At 51.4% G+C, this 26619-nt stretch overlaps 3 protein-coding genes across 3 annotated transcripts; all 3 read right to left on the bottom strand.

The window, feature by feature from the left end:
* Nucleotides 1-904: 904 nt before the first annotated feature.
* LOC100906067 (V-type proton ATPase subunit e 1) lies at nt 905-2001 on the bottom strand. The gene is made up of 3 exons (XM_003743539.1): nt 1786-2001; nt 1435-1482; nt 905-1127 (listed from the first exon to the last, which is right to left on the bottom strand). The coding sequence occupies exons 1-3, from the start codon at nt 1881-1883 to the stop codon at nt 1037-1039; spliced, it is 237 nt and encodes a 78-aa protein (XP_003743587.1). The 5' UTR covers nt 1884-2001; the 3' UTR covers nt 905-1036.
* A 237-nt stretch (nt 2002-2238) lies between these two features.
* Nucleotides 2239-2985, bottom strand: LOC100899188 (uncharacterized). The gene is made up of 2 exons (XM_018639634.1): nt 2782-2985; nt 2239-2636 (listed from the first exon to the last, which is right to left on the bottom strand). Exons 1-2 carry the CDS (start codon nt 2975-2977, stop codon nt 2422-2424), a joined length of 411 nt encoding a protein of 136 aa, XP_018495150.1. The 5' UTR covers nt 2978-2985; the 3' UTR covers nt 2239-2421.
* Nucleotides 2986-11262: 8277 nt separating this feature from the next.
* gish (casein kinase I gish) lies at nt 11263-21563 on the bottom strand. The gene is made up of 8 exons (XM_029111547.1): nt 21371-21563; nt 15986-16026; nt 13656-13725; nt 12789-13166; nt 12503-12701; nt 12239-12371; nt 11794-12074; nt 11263-11659 (listed from the first exon to the last, which is right to left on the bottom strand). Exons 1-8 carry the CDS (start codon nt 21561-21563, stop codon nt 11611-11613), a joined length of 1344 nt encoding a protein of 447 aa, XP_028967380.1. The 3' UTR covers nt 11263-11610.
* Between the last annotated feature and the right edge of the window lie 5056 nt (nt 21564-26619).

The following is a 26619-nucleotide window of genomic DNA, read 5'->3' as shown; positions in this document are numbered from 1 at the left end:
AGACGGGTCTGCTCCGCAGATGACGACCGCGGGTTGCTGCGAAGGCACCAAGATTCACGTGATTTCGCCACGAATACTTTTGAGGGAAAGCTGTAGAGACGAGATTCGATCGGCTGTGAACTGGAGAGCGAAGTTTCGCTGCACACGCTAGCCATGCGATCCGAAATCCGTGCTCGGCAAGGAACAGGACGAATTTCGCTCGATGTTCGACCGGAAACGAATGCTAGATATCCCTACTGCGGTATGAGTCTTCATCATCAACACATGCCACATGTATTTTACATACGAAGCCTGATTGATGTTGTAATTCCTGAAGCCAGTGCATTGGCCAACGCTCCGCTAGGTCGATGCAGTCATTTGATCGCTCGATCGATTGCGCTCGCGACATCGACCTTGCATTGGATTCACAGCAAATAATTCGAGCGGATTCCTTAAAATAAAAAATATATACATCGTTGTTTCCTAAAATGGCTAATCTTTGATCCAACCTGGTTCCCTGACATCGGGGGATCTAGCTGAAGTCAAAAGGTCGTCGAGCGAGTCCTCAGACGTTCCTGAGGAGCGTTGCGATGGATCACCCGCAGCAAGAAAGAGAGTAGCGATTCTCAAGTTCTTGATCGAATGGTTCACCGGTTCACATCCAGAAAGGCGGCTACGTCACGGCACGAGTCCGATCACGTGACCGCCGAGTGTTGCGTCACGGCTGCCCCAGGAGGGAACACTTTCTCGCTGCGTTCGCGTCGCGAGCAATGTGACGGCATTTCTTCCCCGATTTCGGGGATCCCCTTTGTATGTTCGTCTTTCGTGGAGGCATCCCTATTCCACCAGCCTGCTCGCTGTATGTGACTGAGCACACTCTTGTGATCGTTCGCTGAAGCAAGCGGAAAGAAAAAACTTGTGTAGATATAAGAATAGCTTCAACAACCCTTTATTTCATAGCTCGTATTTGGTCACATGTTCATTATATTCCTTTCACAGCATTCACATTGAGCGCAGGTTCGCGTCCCGACTATCTAGTGCTCGAAGTGCTCGTACTCTACCAATATTCGGTGATCATCCATATCACATCCTTCGAGAGAATCGGGCCGATGAGGGGATTAAGCTGAGACAACCAAACGCAAAGCCAACTAATAGAAAGGCAAAATAATATGTAAGGAAATTATTAGGGAAATGAAGGAGGTCGGAAAATTAGCGCTCGTTCCGGGATGGCTGAATCCGATAGCGGAAGGCGAGCCGGCGACACTTCGGCCGAATACCAGCGAAACATAAGTCCTCATCGCGGATCTCGCCCCGCATCATGTGGCTGCGTGCTCACTGCACAGAAACCACATGACTTCTCTCAGATTCCAAATCAAATAAAAGATTCAGCTTGGGATAGCTGAGAGTAGGAAAACCCCCAGCTCACAATGCAATGCTAGACACGGGAATACTCACAATAGATAACAGCATGCGGCCGTCAGCATAACAAGGGTCTGGATCAATCTGGGGAAAAGGGAATAATTATTTACTTGATGAATCTCTCGGAGCCACTCCGAACGAAGCCGACGACCAGAGCGACCTATTGTGAAGGCTCGGAGGGAGCCTGTCGAGAATTTGTCACCCTGGCGACGATTAGCACGAGCAAAAATCTTTTTTGGGAAAGAATCCGCTGTGACCTCGGGAGCTAAATTCCGAGACGAAATCCCGTTGACTGTACGGATGAGTGAAAAACTAATAGGACAGACCGCGAACTCCTTTATGCCAGGAGCTTCCGAGTCGAAAACGAAATTCTCCGCGAAAACTTACGCTCGATTGTCGCTCCGGGGTATCAGGATTGGGACCACAAACCCTATAATCCCCCAAAACACAGTGAAAAACAGGAACGGGATCACAGCCGACACCATGGTTATCTGCAGTGCACGGATTTACTCTAGACTAGCTAACAGGTCTCTGTAGGAGGCTATATTCTCACGAGATCAACAGGAGGCACATGACATCGGACAGAGCAGTAGCGCGTGCTTTCTGCCCGCTGAATTCAAATCTGTTGTGTGTCATGAGAGGAGAATGAGAGCCGGACTCTCGAGCGCTCCGTCCCCTGAGCCAGACAGCGACCCCGGGCTATCGACTTCAAAGCTCACCGCGAGAAAACATCGGCTATTAAGAATGATTCGATTGCCCCTAAGGAGGCTGGGATTGAACGAAAAGAGAGGACGATGGGTACGGGGGGGTGATGCACCTTTTTATTGCACAAAAGTTGGGAATGGAATCAGAGCAACGACGAATGTTCATCTGAAAGCTTAAATTAATCGGAACAAATCGATCAATTTCTCTCGATCCGTAGAGATTGCGGCACAGCGGTAGGATGCCGGAGCGAACCGAGCGTACCATATGGCGAAAACCGATGACGACATCTCGGTGCTACCTCATAGGAGACGATTGAGGTCACCTTGAGGCGACGGATTGTGAACGGGGGATTTCGAGTACAAGCCCTAGGATAACATGACTGAGGAATTTGTCGACAACCAGCCTATACGGTATCCCGTAACGAACAGAATCGGTCCGCTGTCTCCCAATGAGCTTGACGAAAAGCAAGGCTCTGTGTATGGCCGCGACGTCCGGTGGACATTTGAACATCTGGGCCACGTTCGCGCATTCGGCTGAAAGGGAAAATATGCTAATTAGGTGATCGGATCAATGATGGAGGATGATAATCAGGGATCGGAGACTCTGAACAAGAAAAACCGCCGCATGATGGGATATGGAGCAGGAATCGACTTCTTGACTTCTTTAGTCGTAACTCACGGTAATCGAGGAGATATACGTCGAACGAATCCCTGTCGTCGATTCGCCGTTGGTTCGCGATACAAGCCCTCCTGAGACGGCCTCGGTGTTCCACAAGAACGAACCTCCCGGCCCGGCAATTGGTCTCAACTTCGAGAGCACTGCCTAGCGAGCTCAATTTCCGATCGATGCTCTCGAGTACTGCGTCGGAAGTCATGAGGAGACACCGCGCGTTAACGATCCGAGTCACCTGGAAGACGAGAAAGGAACTCTCTCATCGCCATGAAACACCTTGAGATATCGCTATAACTTGATCGAGTCCAATAGCACCAGCTCACCTTGACCCTGAGAACTTTCTTCATGTCAAACGAAAGCTTGGGATATTCACAAAGGTCTCTGACTCGCTTCGTGTATTTTCCTCTTTCTTCCCTCGGATGGCTGCATCCATCGAACGGTTCTTCTCCGACTTCGAATTCCGTCCTGCTGATCCCAGAAGCGCTGTCTCCCGACGCCAGTGCGTCACAGTCCCCTGGAGACGCCGAGTCCGATTCCGTCGACGATGTACTCTCGACGACATCCGTCGTCGCGGGAAGGTCGCTTGCCGCAGTATCCTCAGCCTCGTCACCGAGCTCTGCGGGTGGTGGCGCTACGCTTCCGTCGCTGGGGGCCCGCGGAGCTACTTCCGGGACCTCCTGATCGATCTCGGGAATATCTTCAGGGGCGTCGTCGAATTGTCCCTCGACGAAGCCGGCGTCGGATACCGGTTCGGACGCGGTTTCGATGGAACGAGCATCCGCGACCGGGACTTCAACTTTTCCCTCGGCTGCTGCGATCGAGTTCGTCGGACACGGCATGTCGTCATTGAACGAGCTTTCGGGTCCAGGGGATTTACCGAGGGTATCCGATCTGGAGCACGATCCAGCGCTCTCGCCTGAGAGCCTGCCGTTCTGGAGCTCTCCATCTCGGCGCGAAACTTTCGATTTGGCTCCGGTTTTCACCTCAGATGGACGGGTGAGCTCTTTGATTTCCTGCGGACTTGCCGACGTCGCCCCTGAACAGTCTTTCTTTTGAGCGTCGACAGCCTTCTGAGTGTCTGGCGCGCTGAATCCAGCAGACATCTGTTCGTTCGGAGGGTCTTTGACGATGAAGAGGAAGGGCGGGTTCGGGGCTTGCGACCCGCCGGGACAATCGGGAAGCTCGACGGAACATCCGAATTGCGTAGGCATCGAGTCGCCAGCGGCATGTACGGGAACCGTTCCTGAGACTTTGGTGCTTATGATCGGTTTCGAGCCGAGCAGATCGCCAGATTCAACGGAGACATCACAAACTTGAGCCGGATCCCCTGCACTGAAATCTTCTTTTCGGTCGAGAGCCGTCACGGCTTCCGAGGAACTATCGGGACCGCTCTGGATCACTTTCTTCTCAGCATCGGGAGCTGTCGCGCCCTTCGGAACTTCTGCAGACAGGGCACACACGGGCTCGCCCGCAGCGAGAGGATCCGCTGCGACGGATGACACTGAAGTACGCGACACTTCATCAACACCTTCGGGATAGACGACACAAGTTTCGTCGGGGAGGTCCGAATCCTCCAGGACATCCATCGCTGTTCGAGGAGCTCCGGCCTCGGTATCGTCGACGGTGTCACATTGTGCGACGGAAGTGCTCATAACGACCTCGATTGATTGCTGGGCATCCTCAAGATTCACTTGCACCTCGTCAAGTCCCTCTGGATTCCGAATCTCTTCGCTCTGATCCTCAACAACGGCAGGAGACTCTCGGTCATTACTCGGTGACTCATTACTCTTCTGCAGATTAATATCGATTTCGGAGGCTTTAGGACCCTCCGGTGGATCCGCGAACTTCTCGTCGTCTTTCGGGACGACGCAAACGTCACCGTCAACTTCGGACGCGACTCGGTCGGCAGACTCAGGTTGGAAGTCGGCATCGGGAACCAGAGAATCTCCACGGCTTTCCCTCTCACTATTCCCGCCGTCGGGGACAGTTGCGAGTTTCTCGTCATGATCGCTCTCCCCGCGATCGACAAGCTCTCCGGGATAATCGGGAGAACCCTCGCCTGGGCAATCACAAATAAGAGACGAAGTTCCCGAAACGCCAACGTCAGTTTTCTCTTCTTCGACCGCTTCACCACTTCCAGTCCCTCTGACTTCGCCAGTACTCTGATGTTCAGTTTGCTCCGAGGCTTCTTTCGAGTCCAGCACAGCTGCTGTCGACTGCGACTCGTGACTCGACTCCAGCGAATCCCCATCGATAAGCGCCATTCTCTCATTGTGCGTGGGACTCGGGCAATCGGAGGTTACTGCGGCGTCCGATCTTCCGTCTGGACAGTCGATCCCTGAACCTCCCGGCTGGTTCTCATCCACGTCCGAGCCCTCAGCTTCGGAATCGTCTGTGGAATGCTGACGGGAACCGCTTCCATCCGCGCAGGCCGACGCGAGGTCGTCCGGTGCGCTTTCCGAAGGGAGCTCCCCATTTCCACTTGCCTTGGTGCCATCCTCCTCGGGATCATCTCCAACTGAAGACGGAGGAAATTATTCAAACAATGATTCTGATGAGCGAAGGACATCCATTGAAATCAGAGTCTTAATAGACTTCGACGGTGCTCCGAAATCACACACCCAGACGTAAGATGGATCCTTCCACGGTCCATTCATCAATTGACGCGCCGATAGCTACTTCTACTACACAGTCGTCGTAGAAATCCTCGGGTTCTTTCGGCAAAACCACGCGGACCTGAAACGGGGAACATCCCCAGCTTGAAATCCGAGCTGGAGATCTCTCCGGAGCTTTTTCGAGCTCGAGCCTTGGTGTTGAATAATTGTTCGCTTGGATCGCTTACGCCATATCGGGGGAGCCGGTGCGACGCTTGCCTCGGGAGATGACGCAGAGAAGGGAAGCGGAATCTCTCCACGATCCCGTAGTCAAGGAGATACACTCGGGCACCAGATGGCCTGACGTCGATAACTGAACCTTCAGACAGAAAACAGAAAATCCTTTGACACAGAATCTCACCGGGCTTCCATTTCCCCAATTATTTTCGAGGCAGCCGAAAGACACTAATTTATCGATTGGAGAGACAGGATCTCTGAATATTGTCAGAAGAGGATTCGATCCATCGGGGCGAGCGTTTCCCCTCCGGATTCAAATCATGCGTTTACACCTACCTCTGACCATGCGATTGTTGTAGACCGCGCAAACCAGATCATTCGGGTGGGTTGATGACGCGTCGCAAGCATTCGAGCCTTGGAGCCCAGCAAGATTCGACATGAGGGCCTCCAGACGTCGCAGATCTTGCAGCGGTAGGTAATTCAACTGGCCCGTGAGCGTACGCTCCGACTGCAGAACTCGAACCTGCTCCTTCGAGTCGACTATCAGGGGTGGCATGACTGCTCCGGAAAACGGTTCCAGTGAGACGAAGATATTGGGATTTCTCCCGAGGATCTCATTTGCCAGAAGGATCACGAATGATGACTTATTTCTGCCCATAATCGATATCCTCCACCACAATGAATGAGAAATTCTTCCACTCACCGCCATCTTCCATCCGGCAGAGTTCGACGTCAACGAGGGCTTCGAAGGGTTGATTACCGTCCTCCGTCGTGAAAGTCACGACTGCAGTCCCCGCCTCGATCGCGTGTCTTTCGTTAGTCTTTTGGATGTGCCAACGCTTGTCCTTCACGGTTTCGAAGATTTTCCCGATCTGTTTCGGATTCACGATAGTACCAGCGGTGTGGAACCCGTGGACGAAATGCGCCTTCGACTCAGGTGCCTCTATTAGGTCTTTGGTTCCGAGATTGAATATGCTGTAGATGTTCTTGCGGTCTACCTGCAAAGACGGTCGCCGTCCCTCAATATTTTGAAGTCGTCAAGGAACCTCTGGTGTCTAAACCGAGTGAGGCAATGATTTCGCCAAGTCTCAACGTACGTCGGAATAATACTCATTCGTGTCCATGTCGGTGGCGTCCACCGTTGTGGGACTGGTGATGGCATCGATCGCGGCACGACAGCTGGAAATCCAATATGATCTGATAATGATTGTAATACTTCGATAACACACTCCGCGTGTGTTCTCTATTTCCCGTGGAAGAACACGGTCTCTCAATTATATGTAACGGGAACTTCCTACTCACAAATGCCTCTTCCCTGAGCGCTCTATCGAAACGATGACGTGATCGCCGCGGGATAGCTCTTCCTCGATTTTTCTGTCTTTTTTCATATTCTTCAAAGCATGCTCCAGTCTTTCCCATGTATTCACATTTTGAATGTGTACCAAAAGGTTCCCATGGTAGTACGCGACCGATTTTATGAAGAAGGCGCGTCTTTGCTTGTTACTAGGCCTATTGCGACGATTCGCTGAAAGAGAATCATCCGAATTAACCTGAGCCTTCAACTGCGAAAATCTTTGACTGACTCGCCGATGACGATGAAGAAAGATTATAAAAGACGATTGAACCGATACCCCGACAGCAATGATTGTTTCCGGTCTGAACCTCTTGAGAAAAACCCAAAGGGCCTCAATTGGTATTAGCCCTACTTCGACGAGTAACGGTTCTCCGGCGACGCTCAGCAAATAATGGCTGATTCGACTTTTGAGGAATTCCTCGGGGAACAAGGTTTCCAGCCTTTTTTCAACAAGGAGCCCATGGAAAGGGAGCTGGAATGGATCGCGCGACTGAATCTGTACAGGACTCAGTCCGCGGCCATAGGGTAAGCGGGCGCTGATTGCGGCTTCCAGAATCACTCGCATCGGTCCAGCGGAAATGTGAGGGCATTGTCTCGGTAGAATTATGGGTAAACTTCAGATTACGCTCACCTTTCGGCATCTTGAGGGGGTTCCTGCGGGATATTTATCACAGTTTTTAGTCGGTATCGCGCCTCAAGTAAGGAATGATCCGCGAACAGAAACCTCAGTAGAGTTCCGGTTCAGATTGGACCATCCGAAGATAACGGAATCAATTCCTCAGGGAAATCAGTGGATCCGATCGCATCCAACAGTTTCGCCGGCTCAAGATGGGAACACGATCGGAGTAGATGGTTCACGCGCTCGAATGAGAACAGTTCCGAGCCACGATACGCAGAGGTTTTCGAATTTCGAAAACAAAGCGCGGGTGAGCGAGGAACTCTAACCGTTTCACGGCGCCAGGCGTCGAGCTACCGCCGAAAGGGAAAATCCCGGCATGAGTGCCGCGAACGAAAAATGCGTCCCCGGAGCGCTCCTCATTTTCCTTAGAATGCTTAGGGTACACTACGATCGGATAGGATGATGCGTCGACAATCCAGCCATCCAGCCGAGACATAACGTAAGGAATGCGACGCTTTTTCACGGCCCGACTGCAAGTCTGAGGAGACTGAAATTCATTCGAGGGTGTGATCCGCTTCGAAGTGAAATTCGGATGGTTTTTGCTCTCTTCAGCGGCGAGCGCTTTGCGTCCACGAGAGCGAGAGGGTGAAGGACTTACGTCCATTGTTGGCTTTCGCAAAGATTTCATTCCCGCTCTCTCGCGACGCGACGTCGGAGTTGGGCGACTTCCGTCGGCGATTGAGAGCCTAACAAGGTGATCGCATCGTCGGCGCGTCAAGTCGGACACGAAACCGAGCATAGCGCTTGAATAATGCCGGTGCCTCCTGGGGAATCCCCCGGGGGTCCTCGTCAGAACTCCCGTGCGAGATTTCTGGGATAAAAGTGGAGGAAATAACAAGCCTCAGTATCGGGACTTCTTCCGCCGCACTCTTCACTCGTCACCTAGCGGACCTCTACAGCCCGTCTCGAACTCACTCATTCTTTGAGATGCTCGCCATATTCAGCACTTATCACATGAGGATTCACCATCGCTCGCTGCGGAGCACAATGGGATAAATTCGAGATCCCAAAGCATTCGATGTGCCAGCGACGGATGATTAGGACGCTGGAGTCAGGGCACCGTACTTCTGATCTTACCGCCCGGAGTGCGGCTGTACTTCTATCTGTCAAGGAGATCGATAATCAGGAGTCGTTCGGGTTTCCAAGCGGAAGGTCTCCGACCTGGAGGTCGCTTGATCCCTCTGCCGGGGTCCGCATCCTCGACACAGGTCACCGATCATACGCCGGCGTCGTCTACCTGAGCGGAAATCAAGCGGGAGGGCTCGCTGAGGCCCCCGGGGTGAGATGCTCGGGAGAGCTGCTTCAGGGGTGGAGAATCTCAAGCAAGCGAGACTTCTGACTGGAGAGAATATTCTGCCGCTGAATGTTTGCTCGCGCAGCAGCTAACTCCCCCGCCCCTGAAAGTATTCCCTCGGATTCCATGGTAAGCATCGAATGCCCTAAAGGCAAGACCGGACCGGACGATCTGGGAATGCGTCGGAGACGCGATGCGCCGCTCAGGGGAAAGAAGAGAGCATCCACGGACGTCTTGGCTGACGCCAGAAGCCCCGTATACCTCCCGAAACAAGGATTTCTCAGGACGAATGAAAACACTAGAGCTGAAATACACTAAATGAGATTGTTTACTAGTAATATTACTTAATAATAATAATACATATATTCATTCCGTCATAATTCATCGCCATTCTGTCATTTTCTTCCTCGTGATCACCATATCGCTGACAGCCGCCCTTCTCCACATTCTGGTCGGTCGGTCAATAGCTCGATAATCATTTCGATGCTGCTTTTCACCTTCCACATCTTTGCTGTTGTTGTCCACGTTTTTTTTCAAGTTACCTCAAAGAATTCGGGTCAGAAAAAGGCCTGAAAGCCAACAAACTATGTACATATATTCGCTCCATCCGCTTGACACTCTACGGCGGGCCGGCAGGCACCGTTCAGGTGGACTCCTAGTCTCGCGCTGTTTCGGCTACAACATCATCGAATTAGATCACCGTCTCCATCTACAGCGCCTCGATTTCCGACCTCCAGGAGACCGAAGCCAGAGGTTCTCCGACCACTGATCCGACGGCGGATGCCGAATAAGATCTCCCGTTAATTTCTGTCAAATTCATCACCTGGCTATTGGAACGACAATGATCGGATCATGAAAAACATACTACTAACTTCATGATGAGATTGACAAAAAAATTAATGATAAGTGATACATTGATGCCTTCGGACAGCAGTCTCAATAGATCCGATCCCTGCTTGATTTGAAACTCTTGATCATGATTACGATAGCGACGGCGGCCAGACCGATCGGATTCGGAGCTTCCGCTTCTGGCTTTCTCTTCGAATCATTGGAACCATCATAGTTTCCCTTTCTCCCCGGTGAGGAACCGCCGTCTGTGATTTCAATTCTCATCTCGCCTCATTTTCTTGTCGCTCACGACCCCATCATGAACTTCATTTCCAATAACATTATAATTATTCCGGATTTATGAGCAGCTTCGGACAACGAGACTTTCAGGTCAGGAATTACGGCGGACTCGAACCAGAAGGAACTTGGAACTCCGGTAGTAAAGCATCGAGTCTCAGATAGATTCGCCGCGCTCATGTTGATCGCTTTCATCGATTGCATTCGTCATCGTAATTTTCATCGTAATGATCAACATCGATTGCCGCGGCACTTATTGCTCGTTGTCGATCTCACGGTGCATTGTTTGATTAAAGAAAGGATTTTTCTCCACCAGGTTCGGATTCGCTCACCGGAATAATTCGAGGTTACTCTCGAAACGTTCCCCGGGACATCCATTGCCGATATTCATTTGACGCCGCGGCTCAAGATCATGAACGGTCACTAACGACGCTGTAGGGTCACTCGAGTCAGCGCGAGTCCACGCGACGGGACGAGCTTCTCGAGCCAAGCCTTTCTCTTCTTTGTATGTAATTATCATGCATCATTATCATTATCTTCAAGTTGCTATCGACATTGAGGGTGGACCGGTCGCGTCCACAACGATTGCTGTCGGCAGGCCACATATAATTTCACCAAAGTGTCGTTTCTTCATCATACACATACAATGACTTCTGCTAAGAGGGCCAACGTGGCTGAGGTTCGTATCGCGTATTTGGAGGTTTCTCGCGCGAACCACCAACCCCCGATGCCCACTCGCTGGACTAGGGCGGTTTGTTTGTTCATATGATGTTGTCTCTTGTTCTTTCTCCGCTGAATCACGAACTTTTAGAGCAACATCTTTTCACGGTGAGTCAGCCAACATATTTGGGACGTGCAGAACAACGAGAATCGAAGAAGTTCGATGAATAATGTCAAGGGGAAGACGAGAGGGTGGGGCGTGGAAGGGGGATTTCCCAATCTTGAGGGCGGATATTGTCGTCGTTCCGTCTGTATCTTTGTATTTCACTTCCCGGGATGTATAGGAGTGGAGTCGAGGAGCCGAGACTCTCGGCGTCGTTCTCCCGAGACCTCGTCAACAACTTCCGCCAGCGAGCTAAAATTTGTAATCGGCTTGTTGAGATGAATTTCTCTGATTGAGTGTGTAGCGACTTCTCCGCTTCTTCTTCTGTACATATTTCGATTCTTGACGATGTTAAATTTTCAAGCGGCGGTCTAGCAATCTCTCTTATCCTCATGGATGCACGGAGCGTGAGAATAAATTATTATCAATTCCGATGATGGCCAATCGACACCGCTGCTGCGCATCGCAATCGGATAAGAGAGGGAAATACACGATATTCGGGAATTTCTTGGGTACCGAGTACCGACTGAGACCGAGTTTCAGCAAATGTTTGGAATCGCATGAATGTATGTCCCTCTCTATTCTGCATTTAATTGTGTGTGTCTGGAATCTGGTGTTATCCGTTCTGCCCCTCTAAGAAGACCCGGCGAGTAAAATTATCGCTTCGGGTTCGCGATGTTCCAATCCACATTGCAGATGCCCTGCACCCAAGCCACAATCTAAACTCCGTCACTTTGGTCGATTCAGTTTCTTCTTCTTCTTCGTAAAACAGCAACATCTGCAAAACAGAGAGCAAACAGTGAGACACTTATGCTCGATCGAGAACAATCGGTAAGGGATATCACAAAATCGAGGAACAAGAATCTAGAAGCGGAAATAGATAAATCCGGCACTTCGGCACCGGTGACGCACTTTGTCTCCGAGATGATTTCTACTTCGACAGGAACAGCGATGGGGGTGTTGGAATGACCCATATTAGGGTCATCCGCGATACCTTCACCGCCGACTGTCGAACTGACCACCTGCACAGATCCTTGAAGCTGGCCAAGGGGATTGCTGGGGTCTACCGAAGTTCCCTTCTCTCCACCGGCGCCAGGAGCTCCGGATGCTTTGAGACCGGAATTCAGATGACCACCACCCGCCCCATCCCCGCTGGCCCAAGTGGGTTTCGTACCAGCCGAAGAGCTCCCACCCTGGAAGCGTCAGGAGGCCCAATGTTAACATCGCGTTATTTCGACGTCACCGCATGGAACGGGTATGGAGTAGGGTCTAATGAGACACTCGCGGTCCCCGTTCGAATGAATAACAGATTCCCCGATGCTGGACTCTCGGAATAGAATAACGTGGCCGCTCGGACACCCACCATCGTCTTGCCGGTCCAGTCGAATTGGCCATCGTCAACATAGCCCTTGCGGTCGAAGAGGTCTTTGAACAATTTGCGCATATAATCATAATCTGGATTCTCGAAGAAATCCAGTCTACGAACATATCTGAAACGACAAGTTTCGTTTGATTTCGAAGAAAAACTCCTTCAATGCCGATCGTGGAGGTGCATTGGAAAGCTTGACGAAGATTTAGCTCGCTATTTTTTAGATGGTGCTCTCCCCGGGGAAAAACTCACCTCAGATAAGTAGCCATCTCTGGCGGATATCCTTCGCATAGAGCTTCGACTGGAGTGCTCCTCTTCGTGTCGCCGATTTTTTGGTAGCGTTCTTTCAGCGTATCGGCTTTCAAGCCTTGCCAGGGTAATGAGCCTCGCAGAAAATACATAAACATGTGGCCCAACGCCTCAAGATCGTCTCGCCTGCTTTGTTCTTTGCCTGTAATTGAAATATTGCCCACTCAGGAAGATCCACACAATGAGTTAGGATCGGTTCAGATCGGAGGCAGTCAAAGTGGACACTTACCCAAGTGTGTATTAATACTCATATATCGCGCTGTCCCCGTCAGGCTCTTGTGTTCTCTATATGGGATGTGCTTGTTAGTCTCCGGGTCGATGTACTCTTTGGCGAGTCCGAAGTCAATGATGTGTATGCAGTCCTGCTTTTTGGTTGAAGTGCGGCCAATTAAAAAGTTCTCCGGCTTCACGTCACGATAGATCAGATGCTTTGTATGAACGTATTCGATACGATGCAACAGCTGAATCGCAACCATCAGCACTGTTTTAAGTGAAAACCGCCGATCGCACAAATCGAAAAGGTCTTCTAAACTTGGCCCGAGAAGTTCCATCACTAAAGCGTTGTATTTGCCACATGGCCCGAAGTAATAAACTTTAGGAATACCCTCTGGAAGAGAAAAAGAGGAGATGAGAATTAATAATGGAACGCATCTATCATATTACGGCCCCCGACATGATTCCCGTCTCTGGTGGATAGTAGCCGATGCTGATGCTGTTCGCTCCAGCAGAGGTGCAGGCTGCGTATTCCGACCGCAAGAATCGAGTTCTACTCTCCTCCGACTCTTTCCCGAACGGAATCCTCAAGACTTCCAGTCACGCCTAAGGAATTCCTGGATCGACGCCTTAGACTCCTCCGAATCTATTTTTTCCTCGCTTCCAGTCCGTTACCATGATGCCTTTTTTTTGAAGCGCTAAATGCTCATTCCGTAGCTTTTTCGCATCCTATGCATATGTGTTGGCGTACATGGACCGGACCCGGCTCGAAATGACCATCGCGCAGAGATTTGATTGCTCTTTCGAAAATCCAGGCTGACTCTTGGGACTAGACTGTCCCGGAGAATCGCCAGATAGTTCGAAGAGAGGAGGTTTCACCTACCAGCATTCCCCAGCAGCTTGTAGAACCGGTATTCGAGATGCAATTGAGGTGCTTTCGATTTCATCGCCTCCTGTAATGCGTCAAGAGAGAGAACGTTATTCGAAGGGGCTATCGATAGACACATGTGTCCCATCATACAATATATCGTACACAGTATGATCGCTCAAGAGCTCCGGACGATCCTGAGTTTGTCTTCCTTATTTTGTTTGGAGGTTCAATCGAAAATTATCCCTCCAATTATGAAGGAAGGGGACAACTCCTTTTTTTTCGCGTCTGAAGAGGCGAGCGGACCGGAGTATCTGCCCGGGGTCAAGGCTAAGGCCTCCACGGAGCCTGCATGCCGAGCGTATCTGAGCCACCATCAATGGAAATCATATATGAGTTCCCGAATCAGTACATGTATCGCGTTCATCCACGAGCAGCGGTCCCAATGCCTTGAGATGAGAGTCGACTTATTGGAGCGAGAGTTCCCAAGTCCCAGCGGAGCTCCGTCGCAGCTTCTCCCCTCGTTTCCCTCATTGTACGGAATCTGGTTCGAGCTTCCATCATCACGCAACCAATGTCGTTCGATTCTCCGCATGACGTTCTCCGGCTCGAGTTTTGAGCAGGCACATCGATCTGCTCCCGGCCACATTGGAGTCCTTTCCTTATCATCGATCGCATCGGGGAGCTTCCTGTATATTCATGTTGCGATACACATTTCTAACCGGAATCGTGAGTCTATCAGCCGAGCAGATTCGTACTCCTCTAGTCGGACGGAGTCTCAGGGATAAGAAACGGATACAGATAAAGAGCACAAGGTCCTCCACCACCACTCGCGTCGCTCTCTCGACGCGCTCATTTCCCATTTTCGAGCTCCGACAGACTCCTCTAATTTCAGACCTAATCGGATCGAGGGGAATCAGGTTCTCGTGATGGCCATCGTAAGTTATCCTCCTACGGACGATGGTCCGCCTCGTGATGGATGATACGCGATAAGTCATCTTCCCCCAGAACGCCTCCGCTCGATGCTCGAGTGAAAGGCAGAGATCCGGCCGACGACGGAAATAGCTCTCGTCAGCCCGAGAACAGAACGAGGTTCCCACCTCACGAAGGCCTCTACAAATCCAAGTTGGAGATTGATACAAATTTAGAAGCATAGCGACGCGAGCCTAGGCGTAACCTTCCTCTCTGGAGGGTGACGGAACGACCCTCGGATCGAGAGCAACGAGCGGCGAAAATTAAATGATTCCAAGCTATCTCTGTCCATCGTTTCTGACCGATCGAGATACCCGTCGGAGTATCGACAGCTCTCTACAATCAACGTCTCCGGCGCGGCAGGCGGCGTGAGCTGATGACATCGATTCACGTCAGCCTCAAGGTTGGCTCATAATAATCGTTCGGACTTTTGGAAAAGAGGCAGGCATCTAACTGAGGTCTCCTGTCTCGTTGGCGGCTCTCGGGAAAACCATGGAGGAATCGGCTTCGACTCGACAGACCTCGCAGCTGCGGGCCAGTTCTCGAAGTTAGGAGATTTGAATGATTCATTCGAATAATCGAGTTCCAGCTAAGCGGTGCTCTCACGTCGAACACGTGATGTATGATTCCTTGTCCGAGACTCGATGCGGTTCGCTCCGGCACACAGAGCATATCAGCAAAGAGAAATGCGATGGGACCATGAGTCTGCGGTCGACCACAGAGACGTTTGCATTCGAACTCAAATCCGTGTGTACGACCCCCAAACCCACGCGAATTTTCATTCCGTCCGCTTCCGCACGCTGGCAGGGTATTTGTTTGGGGCTTTCGGCGGCTGAGTGAGTCTCTGCCCCCATGGCTCCCAACGTATTTGGTTTCCGCTCGGACGAGATGCCTTAGGAAATAGGTCCGTACCGCGCGCTTCCCGTTCGGGAAAACTCTGCCTGACCCGCGAACCTCCCGGGAAGCCGAGCTCGAAGATCGATACGTCGTATCCGTCGTCTGTTATCCGTCGTACTCGCCACTCTTGCTCTCGCACTGCAAATTGCTGAGGATCTTCGCCCCGCTGCTAAAAAGACTTTCGGTGCAGCCCCGATCATACGCTCTACTTCTGGAGGCGCAAATCATTCTCGAGACCTTGATCATCTTTGAACCCTTCACATTCCCTCGGAGACTTCGAGGGGGGATCCGCTTTTAGAGGCGAGCCTTGAAACTCTCACGAGAGCGCGTCTCCGAGTGAGTATCGAAGAGAAGTTCCATCAACTCGCTCGGGGGTCGGGCCTAGTTCCAATCAAGGAGATCGATGAACCGATCGATCGATGAGTGAAAAGAAGAGGGCGATTCAAATGAAAATCCTGGGGGCGGCTTGAACTCACCAATTTGATGGCCACGTGCTCATTATTGTAGAGGTTTTTGCCTGAAAAAAAGAAGAGATCGGGGCTTACTCTCAAGGTGTAGGATCGACTTGAGTTGTGGAGGAATCCCGGATCGATACGGTGAGCGATCCACGGAGGTATGATTGCCGCATCGAGTGGATGATGATATCATCATGCGAGAGCGGCCGATGGTGGAGGCCGATGGTGAAAGGCAATGATACGAAATTCGAGAGATCCAATTCGCAAACAAGAAGTTTTTACTCTATTTCAAGCCCTCATGACTTTCGATAGAAAGTCTCCAAATCACTCGAGATAAGTCTCCCCGAGCTCGGTGACCTCTCGTCGAAACTCGATTGAGTCATTCACCCAGCAAGCTAAGCCGAAACCTCCCGCAGTCGAAATGCGATGTACACAATCCGGAAAACAGTATAATCCGTTTATAATGACAGCTAAAACGCTAGCAAGAAGAAAACCATCCTCCCGCTGCGAGGGGATCTCAAAATGGCGACTGCCACAAAGAGGCTAATAGAGCTTTTTTATAGCCTGAAAAGGTCACGGAAGCGTTTCCAAGACCTTCACACGCGAACGCAAGGAGGCATGTAGCCGCAAAAGACAAAAACCTACAATTGGTGGAGGTCTAGGGCGTGGATCGCCTCGTCTATTCTCGACTGTCCGCGGTCATGAGATAGAGATTTGGAGGCAGAAATGGATAGCTATTCACGGGTCGTTTTCAATTGTCCGAAATCCCCGGGGAAATCATCGAGGGAGAGTTTTTCAAAGCATGGACCCCCGTCTCAAAACTGGACCATGAGGGAAACACAGCGGACGATTCCGCATCGGCCCGTCTATTTCCTATCGGGGTATACGAGCCACGAATCATTGGGTTGGAGGAGGAATTATTCAAGTCACATTCCGCCGCGCTGGAGATCGGATTTCGCTAAGCGCTTGATGAACCAATCGATTGATATCTGAGCGAAAGAGTCAAAACTCCCGGTGATAAATCATCACACATTTGCCCGGATATCGAAGCTCGAGATCCACCATTCTGAGGATATGGCGCAGATCTTCGTCTAGAACTCGGAAGCTGGATGAAAAATTCCGAAACCCAATGGCGGAACGAGTGATTTCGAATAATGCGGAAATTCTAATGTGTCCGCACAGCGAGAGCTTGTATATGAAAAGTTTCTTGAGGCCTGTAGAGAGGACGTCTCAGCTAGAGGATCTGCTAGGAGACACATCCCGGGCTTTCGGGGCTACGCCGAAGGCTCTCGACTCCTTGAAGTCCTCCTGCTCTCCACAAAAATTCCTCCATTCAAAAAATTAATGACGCCCATCTCGGGGAAACGCCTTAGAAGTCAGAATGATGCAGGAAGAACATCCAGTTTCCTCACACAAGGACATTCTGGTGCTTTTCTGGGAAAACAGGACGACTAGCTGAAGCATTGGTCGGCAGAGTTTCGTTCCCTCGAGAGAACTCTATCCCGACACTGCTGGATGAGCTCGTTCAAGAGGCAGGCGAGCAGGTTCGGACAACAATATCCTACCATAGAAAACTGCGAGAATAACAAGAGCCAACGATCATCAACGCTTACTATTTGGAACGCGAGCATGGAGAGGGGCTGAGAAGCACAGGTGTTCTTAGTGCGCAGAATCCGACAGTTTTCCTTTTTTGATGCCACGAGTTCGAGGCTATTGAATCGGAGCCTTCAGAAAACTACTCGGGATGTCTGCGCCTCTCTCAAAGGGGAAATGGATTTCCGTAAGCGGGACGCGGTTTCGTTGGGTTTTTCGTCTCAAGAGCTCTCGTCTATCAATTTCACGCATGCGTCTCGTCGGTTCTTGAGGTAGCGCCAGCAGGAGAGGGATACCGTCACCTCAACACTCGAGAACCCAACGCACGCAAACGAAAGTCCGGAACGAAAGTCCTTTATCTCGCAATGAGCCGGAAGCTCTCGATCGCAACAGCACCAGCGGTTCGACGGCCAAGCGGGATCTTAATCCCTCCTCCTACCCCTTCAACCGACTTTCTCTATTTCCGTATTCAACCGTGACAGCCGGTCTCCTCGACCCAGCTCGGGAACATCACCTAGATTACATGTATTTCGCTTCCCGCCGAGTTCGGTTGCTCAACCGGAATTCTCACACCGCGGCGAACTTCCTATGCACGTCGAGATTCAATGGTCCTCGGGAGAGTCGATACGTTATCGATTTGGTTCACGAGACGCTTCTACATCCACGCGTGCACTGCATGTTTGTCGGATGAGCATGCGGCACTTAAGAGGGCTTGTCGCATTCTTGCCGCTCGCTGAAGTTCGCGTAATTCGAGTTTTCCCCGCGTGCTGGAAGCCTCGTCCTCTCACCAGAATCATCGAGGGCATCGATTCCTCGGCTGCGCTCCGATCACCGAGACGTCTCGATATAGAATTCGAGCAGTCGCGGAACTCTGGTTCAGAGAAGGAACTGAGAATCGATGACTGCCTCGAGCCGAAGTGGGCCCTTACGAGAGCGCGAACCTCGGGGAAAAATCAGCTGCCGTCGGGCGTTTGTTTTCTTTTTGAACGCTGGTGTGAGAGAGATCTCCGATTTACGACTGTATTCAGCGGGTCGGCCAACCGAAGGTTGCGGCAGGGTGTTCACTCGCTCGCTCAGTTCATTTGGAGCTGTTGAAGGCTAGCAAAGACATGGCAGAATAGATCTGGCTTATTACACTGCACACCAGCCTGACGTCTACCTTGACTCCCAGAAGCAGAACTGGCCGCCGGCTCAAATGAAGGCTACTCGGCGAGCTGAGACCACCTGATGAAACGATGCTCCAGGCAGGGAAATCCTAGAGCGAGCCGACGACGCATAGTTCGCCATGATTTCCCATTTATCCGATTTTTCCCGAATTCCCCTTGCGGGTTGCCCTCGTCTCTCCCCCGATACTCTGGAAACCATAATATTCATTCGGTCTGATGTCGTTGCCTCGTGAACGGATTGGATGCTGTTCCCCTTTGTGCCTTCGGATTCCCTCAGCGAGAGTCCGCAAGTTCTGAGAATCAGAAGATTTCCCAGAGATTCTGACGACTTAATCGTAGAAGATCGCGCTTAGTCTCCAGTGAGGTGGATGCACACAGCGTTTCTCACGTCAGCGTAATTTCTCGGCTCATAAGGTGAGAATTTGGCCGACGGAGGAGAGGGCACGCTCGACAAGATTAAGAGGCCGGGGCTTGGACCCAAAAATTTTCTGCTTTGAGATCATTATCGAGGAGGAGCTGCAGCAAATGCGCTCTCTGGGCTCGACGGGGAACTCCGAGGGAACTCCTCGATGTGGAACCGCGAGCTCGCTCTCGAATTCCGACGTGGGAGACTTCCCACGCGGAAACTTCCAAGCACAGTTCGCGATGTCTCGAATGTATGTGAACTTTGAGATTCTCAATCGAACTCATCTGATATGAGCTACAGACCGTGCTTTCCCGTAATTCGAGCCTACCAAGATCTCGTCCAGTAGCGAGGAAAATGATCGTTGGGGTCGAGAATCGTTTGAAGTGGAAAAGTTGAAATATCTCCCAAGCTACGCGGCACCACCACATGGAGTCCTGCCCGGCGCTTTATCCTACAAGGTGGAGAGTCTATTCGATATATTTACAGACACAGACGTGAGCTGCTTCGCCGACCTTCGTCAGACGGACAGACAGTCAGTCAATCAATCGGGAGCGATATAGGGAGCGCACGACGGAAAATGTGCCACACCGGGAGCTCTGGAGCGAGGGAAAAGGAAGGCAACCTACGACCTACGAAACCTGACAGATCAGATATCAGCGGAAGGAGCATCACGAGTAATGATGGAAACGGTCCCCCGACATGCCGGTTCAACGCCCCGAGGTTCGAGCTGTCAGCACCGCCAGGAAGACGTTTCCCAAAATTACGTATGTCGACAGAAAATAGTCGAATTCGCAAGTGAGGACGCTCCGGCGAAACGTGGCAAGTCGCATCCTTCATCGTCTTGTCCTCTAGGCCTCATCGATCGCGGAACCAATGAGTCGACCGAGTTTAATGACGAACCTTCCCGTGGCTACACGGCGGCAGAACTAGAGCCATTCAGCAAGGGAACGGAAGAGAGGAAGTCATTATCCTCAAAAAAATTAAGATCGCATGGTGATTGATCGCTCCTAGCCGCATCGCAGCGTTCGCAGATACTGTCTCCCGTCACCACTCACCACTCGATCTGGATATTCCGCGTACGATAATGTCCGAGAGCATCTCTCTGGTGCATGATATCATCTAAATTTCAGCTTCCAATGTCTGTGATGTTGCCACCTTTCAGAAATCAATGACATTGCATCAGCGTCATTATCGCAGGAACTTACATCACGATTATCTTGATCCCTCGAGCTCTGTCAACTTTGAGTTGAACCGATTGAGGTCCGGCTACACCGAATCGGAAATCGAATCGAAACACATCTCTTATATTAGGAAAATCCGAGAATCCGAGCGTGGAATTTCGCTCGGTCCCTCCTGATTCGCAAAACTTCAGCCTGCCGGCCCGACGGAACCATGGCGATGACTCGCCCCGCAGTGCTCGGGCATAAAATATTCCAGATTGATGAGCTTCTCAGCCCGTTATGAGAACGGAGCTGCCGGCTGAGGAAATGCCATGCCCTCCACATGAATAGTATTGTTATCAATAACACTTTCACCAGCTCTAGTAAGAACTAGCACACGAAGATGGCCACAACAATGAGTGTCGACTACGAAACCGATCGATTGATCAGGCCGGATGGAACTTGGAAATACTGATCGCTGGCGCCTTTCAACTCGATCTCTGCCGCCGGCCACTGGACGCAGAAGGATCACCCACTCATTTCGCTCATGATGATGATGATTTATCTGTTTGGTCGCTCGCTCGCTCGCTCGCTGGCTGGCTAGCTGTTGACTCATGACCGTTTTGCGGATGCTACCTTTTGGGAAGCACACACGCGCACGCACTTGGAGGGTGATACAATTTCAATTTGTTATCATCCATCCCGTGACCAAGGTGGCATGACCTTTCCGGTTTGCCAAGCTATTGTCAAGTTTCGAATTGGGCTCGATTACGACTCAACGACGTCTTCCGAGACATGTTCACTCATGTTCTCGTCGATTTAACGAGATCTCGACAGCCGTAGAGAACGAGCTTCAGCCAACAAGGTAGCAATTGAACGAGCTAGCAAGCTAGCGAACTAACTGACTGACTGACTGTCTGACGGACTGTCTAGCTGGCCGGTCGTTCGGCCGAACGATCGTCCAGCAGCACCGCCAACAAACGAACGCACGAAAGCGGAGACTCAAGAAAAACTGAAAGTCTGACACCTTTCCAGGGAGCTTCTCGATCTAGGCTACGACGGCTACCGCTAATGGACTTACCGAGTCGGAGCTCGCCGAAGTTCCCGCAACCGATTTTCTTGCCCACTTTGAAGTTCGGCCCCACCATGAGCACGCCTTGAGGACCATTCGAACCTCCTGTTGGCGTACGAGACTGAATCACGACGCTCTGTTTGCTGCGGGCCGTGGACCCTGCGGTGGCTCGTTTGCTCTCGTCTTTGTCGTCTTTCTGCATTTTGCAGCCGTGCAGCTGATGGCAGCCAACCGCTGCCGCAGCGCAATCTTGAGGTTTCACCGGATCGACGTGATGTAGCCTCTAGGCAGCTGCAGCTGTCGTCGGTGCTGCTGCTCGATGGTGTAGTAACACGGGCGGCGATGGTCGTCGTCGTTGCTGGTGTTCGTGGTGTCGCTGCCGCCGACGTCGTTGTAGTGGTTCCCGACGTTTCACCGTGTTGTAACAATCACTAAAGGATTTCTCCGCTTTGGTGGCTGGCCACTCTCGGTGGCAACTGTAGCCGACGTCCTCGTCGTTGCTGCCGTCGTCGCCAACAACCAGCAGCAGCAGTCAGGCAGGAAGGCCTACGACGGTCTCTAATCCATTCGTCGACGCGACGCTGGACACTTCGCACGACGACTCAGTGGACGGAACACACGCCGACAGCCATGATCAGGGAGAATTCTTCTTCTTCCTCACTCAGTCCTAGGCCAGAAGCAGCAGCCCCAGCTATAGCAGGCAGCCAGCGACGACCGAACGGGCCGAGCGAAGATAGACACACAGACTCGTTCGCTCGCAGCAGACACACCAGACACACACTCCTCTCACACAGACGACGACGACACGAACAGACACAGCAGACCGCCACCAACGAGCAAGAAGCAGCGAAGGCAACCAGTCAGCGGTCTTTACGGTACGCCGTAATCGGCTCGCGCGTTTGAATTGTAGAGGAGAGGCGTACTCTTGCACGCGCGTGTATGGTATGAAAAGTTTTCCGGTGCATCAACTCATGCGGCAAGTTTAGGAAAGAGACGTGCGGCAAAAATATTGGAGAGAACGTTCTAGCGACTAAAAAGCGACGGCCGTGTTATCCATGATTTTTGCTGAGGATTCGAGTATGCTCGGGCGTCATTTGTTGCTGGTTCCTGGTCCCGAAGATCTGATATCTTTGTGGCTCCCTGAAATATTTCATATTGGATATACGTGTCGCATGGTATCACGCCTGGATCATGCGGGGTCACGGCAGATCGGAGCTTCGGAAGACTCCCTTGACTCTTCACTGACTGCTTACGAACGACCCGCCCTGATGAAATGCCAGTCTATCGAAACATTGCGCGAACTGCCGTTGCGCGACCATGGATTAGATAGGTGATTCCGCTCTCCGCAGAAGCACCGAACCGCGATGAAACTACGTCGACTGTGAGTCGATGCGATGACTTTGGATCGCGGCATGCGTAGGATATATGGAGATTGCCTTCAAGAGCACTCCTGACTGACCCGGTGGTTGGCGTCGGACCACAGACACGAATCGAATATTTGCTCGCTCCTGAGAGGGATTTCCAGCTTTTTCACTCCTGGAATAAAGGCGAGAATATATTCCTCTTGATCATTCCAGAGGTGCTTGACGTTCCTATATTATCGGAGGAGTCGCACAGTACCCACGGGTCTCCGCGGGAACGAAAATCCAAAGCTTGCGAGCTGATAATTATTGAGGTGTGTATGAGGGGTGAGCGAAACTTAGCTCTTCTGCTATGCGAGATAAGGGCCATCAGCTACGCAGTCATGTCGTTGGGCTGCTGCATATGGAGTGTGTGTGAGCAGCAGGCATCGATGCGGAGGAAGGTGCGTCGACAAGCAAACGCGAGGGAGACGCAACCTCTTCCTGCCATAGACGAGGGCAGACCAGGGTTCTTGGCTGAGATCGGGGAAGATTCCCCGACTCCGTCACTGATCTTTCTTCCCGTAAAACTGGTAATCGATCGCCGAACCACGAGAGGATCACCCATATTTCAAATCAGAAAATTCGATCCTCAATACAATCAGGCCTTGGGAAGTGAAGGTCCCGTATGCTCTCGACTAGGAATGAAGATGAATGATGATGAGAACATCGCAAGCCATGCGCTCCGAATCATGTCATGCACCGATAAGTCGAATCATGCGACATGCTTTCTGGGGATCGATCCTTGAGCTGCGGAAAGGTCTACAGTAACAGTCTGGAATGAGTCTCCTGTTCGCCACCCATTGAGGCCCCCAGGAATACCGAATTTCCGCGGCTGCGCTCTCGACCTAGGGCCTTGGCTCTAACTAAGTAAGTCCTAGAGCGCCTGCAGAGAAGACGGCGAGCCGATGGGATTCCTCGCCGAAGACATCGCGTTTTTGCTGCTTGAACCAGTATTTTTTCCCCATCGGAGCTGTCGTTCAACGGAGATTTCCGACCGCGGTGTCGAATAGAGTGAAGTTCTCGGAACGCGAGGCAGATATCGTCTCGGTTCTCGGTTATCGAGACGGCTCCTCAGGATAGTGGATTCTATCTCCTGATGAGTTCCCCGAGAGTTTGTGAGCTTCCGAGGGAGCTTTCCAGTGAACTGCGGAGGGGATTGAGATATATTCAGCTCGATTCATGCCCGTCTACGCACCGAGGTCATAGGGAGGTCGGAACGTGCTCACGCATAATAAGTAAAATAGGCGAACAGCATGGAGGGTCGCGCATTCCCCATAACTTTTGCACATGGGGCTCTGGATGTACTGGACTCGCTATACTGTCCCGTACTGGGAAGCTTATCCTCTGAGTCACCGTGATCCCGCTCGTATGAAGGTTGAGAGAGACCTGCAGAGCATATACATAAGATTTCGTGATTCGAAACGCGGAGACGAGTTCCTCAAGATGCGTTATTTAGTCGATCCTAGCCGAGACGAGGCAATGATGAGATCTTGAAGAGCGCTCGCTCATGAGATTATGGGTTTTTTCGCCTTAATATGGGTGATCCCCGACGCTCAAGTGCGGCTACCGTCAGTTACAAGGGAGGCTCTCGGTGGCCTATTCTCGGTCTGAGCACGAGTTCGGCACCCTATGATTCGATGTCTGATCTCTTGCCGAGAACGATCCTCTGCATAAGAGCCTCGAATGACCTCGGAATCGGGGAGCAATCGATACTGGAAGCGGGGACATAGGTCGCCGTCCGAGCCTTCATCTCGCTCGATGAGCGCGTCGAGGTCGCAAAACTTTCGGAATGGCTTTAAGCATCATCCCTCCAGACCCACGACGAGTTGTAAGAGGCTCTTCGTGAACTAGGAAACACTTCTGCTGTATCGTGAGCTGGGGCAGGAATTAGCTGCATAGGCTCGTTCCCAAAGATATGTGAACGCGTTTTCTGTAGAATGTAGAACCTCCGATGAGACTCGAGCGCGAGGCCTAAAAATCGGCTCGATAAAAATCTTCGCCACTGACCATCAGGGAACGAGATCTTTGGAAGAGCCTTCCCAACGCCGATCATCGATTATTATATGTGTACAATTATATGTACAACTATGTACAACTATATGTACACTGGATATCGCTCAAGCCATTATCCGCTTTGATGGTTGGTGGGCGATTTCCTGTTGTCCGTCTCCGAATGTTCCACGATTGAGTTCGGCTTTCCCGCACTGGCAGGGTCTCCCCGTCCAACAACCGAGCCGAGCTCATGGTTCGGTCCAAAGCACAGAAAAATAGTTATAAGGAACGTGTTCCGAAATCGAAAGAAACCCGGGAAGATGTAGGATTCTTCAAATCCCTTCTCAGGCGACGCCGACGGGACCAGGCAAATTCAATTGGTAGGAACGCCTAGTCGTCCTCCTTCCCCCGAGGACAGGAATCACCTCTCTGGATGCCCAGTCGGGAGTGCTGCAGGAGGAAAAAATGCCGGCGATCTACTTCTGAATTCGAGTCTTCGGCCAGGAGGAACTCCGCTTGAGAGTCCACGCGAGAGAGATCACGTGGAACCGATCAGTGAGGAACCGTGGACTCGAACCGATAAGATCAAAGGTTTCGCTCATCAGCTGCGAGAGGAAACATTCGGTTTTGTTCTCTTCATTTTTTCTGCAAAAGATATTGTCTGTTCCTATCTCCCCCGATCAACATCGTTGAGGTCTGTCTCTCTCTTTCTCAGTATCGGCTGGTCTATCGGTTTTCGGAGATCTGATTCCAGCGTTTATCATCGGCCTCCTCATAAAGATCACGGTAGCGGTCGGAGATAATCATTCTCCGAAAAGAACTTGGTGCAAGGGAGCTGACGAATTCTTCGATGCGTTCCTCTCAAGCGGGATGAACTTCGACTACCACATGACACAAGTCAGCTCCTCTCTGAAGCCTGTCTTCGCGCTGATAGTGCCCTATTCTTCGACACTTTTGGTTGATTTTTCGTTCTTCGAGTTCTTAATTCCTCGCAGCGGAAGAGAAAGGCTGCCCTTCTTTCGGAGGGCTGCCTATTTCAAAGAGCTACCAATGGGGGAAACCTTCTGAGTCACTGAGAATAATCCTCTCTTCCCAACTTGACTAGGTAATTTTAGAAGTAGTCTTCGTTGGCATGAGTAGATTCTCCGCGTCCCCCCTCCACGGGCTCCTGGGCCCACAGACGGCATCGGCGACAATCGATGATGTTCCTCCTCCCCTCCCCTAATCCCCCCACTAGTTTCCTAGGTACTTACCTATCACGATGCATCTCTGCTGGAACCGCGAAGTCCATGTCAATGTAGCCTTGCATCTCCTTGTCCACCGCTTTGAGTTTCTCTGGGTCACCTCTCAGTTTTTCCAGGAACGAGTGCAGTCTACATCTGGCTATAGCCTCGTTGTCCCCGAGGGAGTGGATGTTATCCTTGAAGGGGAGCCTGACGACGTAATGGTCAGATGAGTCTTTCGTCGTTGTACTCCTGTACTAGTCACTGCGAAGCGGATACCAGAAATAAATTATGCCTCGTTTGTTTGAAGGAAAAGCCAGGGCAACGAGCTGACGGGCCGATTTCGGTCGAGGAACGAGAAGCATGTCGACTCATTCGAATGATCGAATTTTACCGGTGAACGACAGAAGCTGATTCGCTTGATTGGCTTGCGTACGCGATTGATGAACTGCGTGCTCAACGAATATCGATCCACCCTAGCATGACAAGCTTCTGGCATACGAAGAGCGGGATTCGCGACTTTTTTCCGCAGATCTCCCCGACACTATCGGATCCCTTCACTTCCTCGAGGCTCGTTCTCCCACATTGTGAAAAAAACACACGAAAACTAGGATGGCTTCCTAATGAGTTTTTGAAAGGA

This window comes from Galendromus occidentalis, unplaced genomic scaffold, assembly GCF_000255335.2.
Source record: "Galendromus occidentalis unplaced genomic scaffold, Mocc_1.1 scf7180000077448, whole genome shotgun sequence".
NCBI classification, from domain to species: Eukaryota; Metazoa; Arthropoda; class Arachnida; order Mesostigmata; family Phytoseiidae; genus Galendromus; species Galendromus occidentalis.
This window is presented reverse-complemented; position numbering and strand designations above follow the sequence as displayed.

Coding starts and splice junctions, on each gene's coding strand:
- LOC100906067 (XM_003743539.1), bottom strand. CDS start 1,883: ATGGTGTCGGCTGTGATCCCGTTCCTGTTTTTCACTGTGTTTTGGGGG. Junction 1,483..1,785: donor CCCCGGAGCGACAATCGAGC/GTAAGTTTTCGC, acceptor CCTTTTCCCCAG/ATTGATCCAGACCCTTGTTA. Junction 1,128..1,434: donor GCCGCATGCTGTTATCTATT/GTGAGTATTCCC, acceptor CCTTTCTATTAG/TTGGCTTTGCGTTTGGTTGT.
- LOC100899188 (XM_018639634.1), bottom strand. CDS start 2,977: ATGACTTCCGACGCAGTACTCGAGAGCATCGATCGGAAATTGAGCTCG. Junction 2,637..2,781: donor CGTATATCTCCTCGATTACC/GTGAGTTACGAC, acceptor TTTCCCTTTCAG/CCGAATGCGCGAACGTGGCC.
- gish (XM_029111547.1), bottom strand. CDS start 21,563: ATGCAGAAAGACGACAAAGACGAGAGCAAACGAGCCACCGCAGGGTCC. Junction 12,075..12,238: donor CCGGCAAGACGATGGTGGGT/GTCCGAGCGGCC, acceptor TGACGCTTCCAG/GGTGGGAGCTCTTCGGCTGG. Junction 11,660..11,793: donor GAAATCATCTCGGAGACAAA/GTGCGTCACCGG, acceptor TCTGTTTTGCAG/ATGTTGCTGTTTTACGAAGA.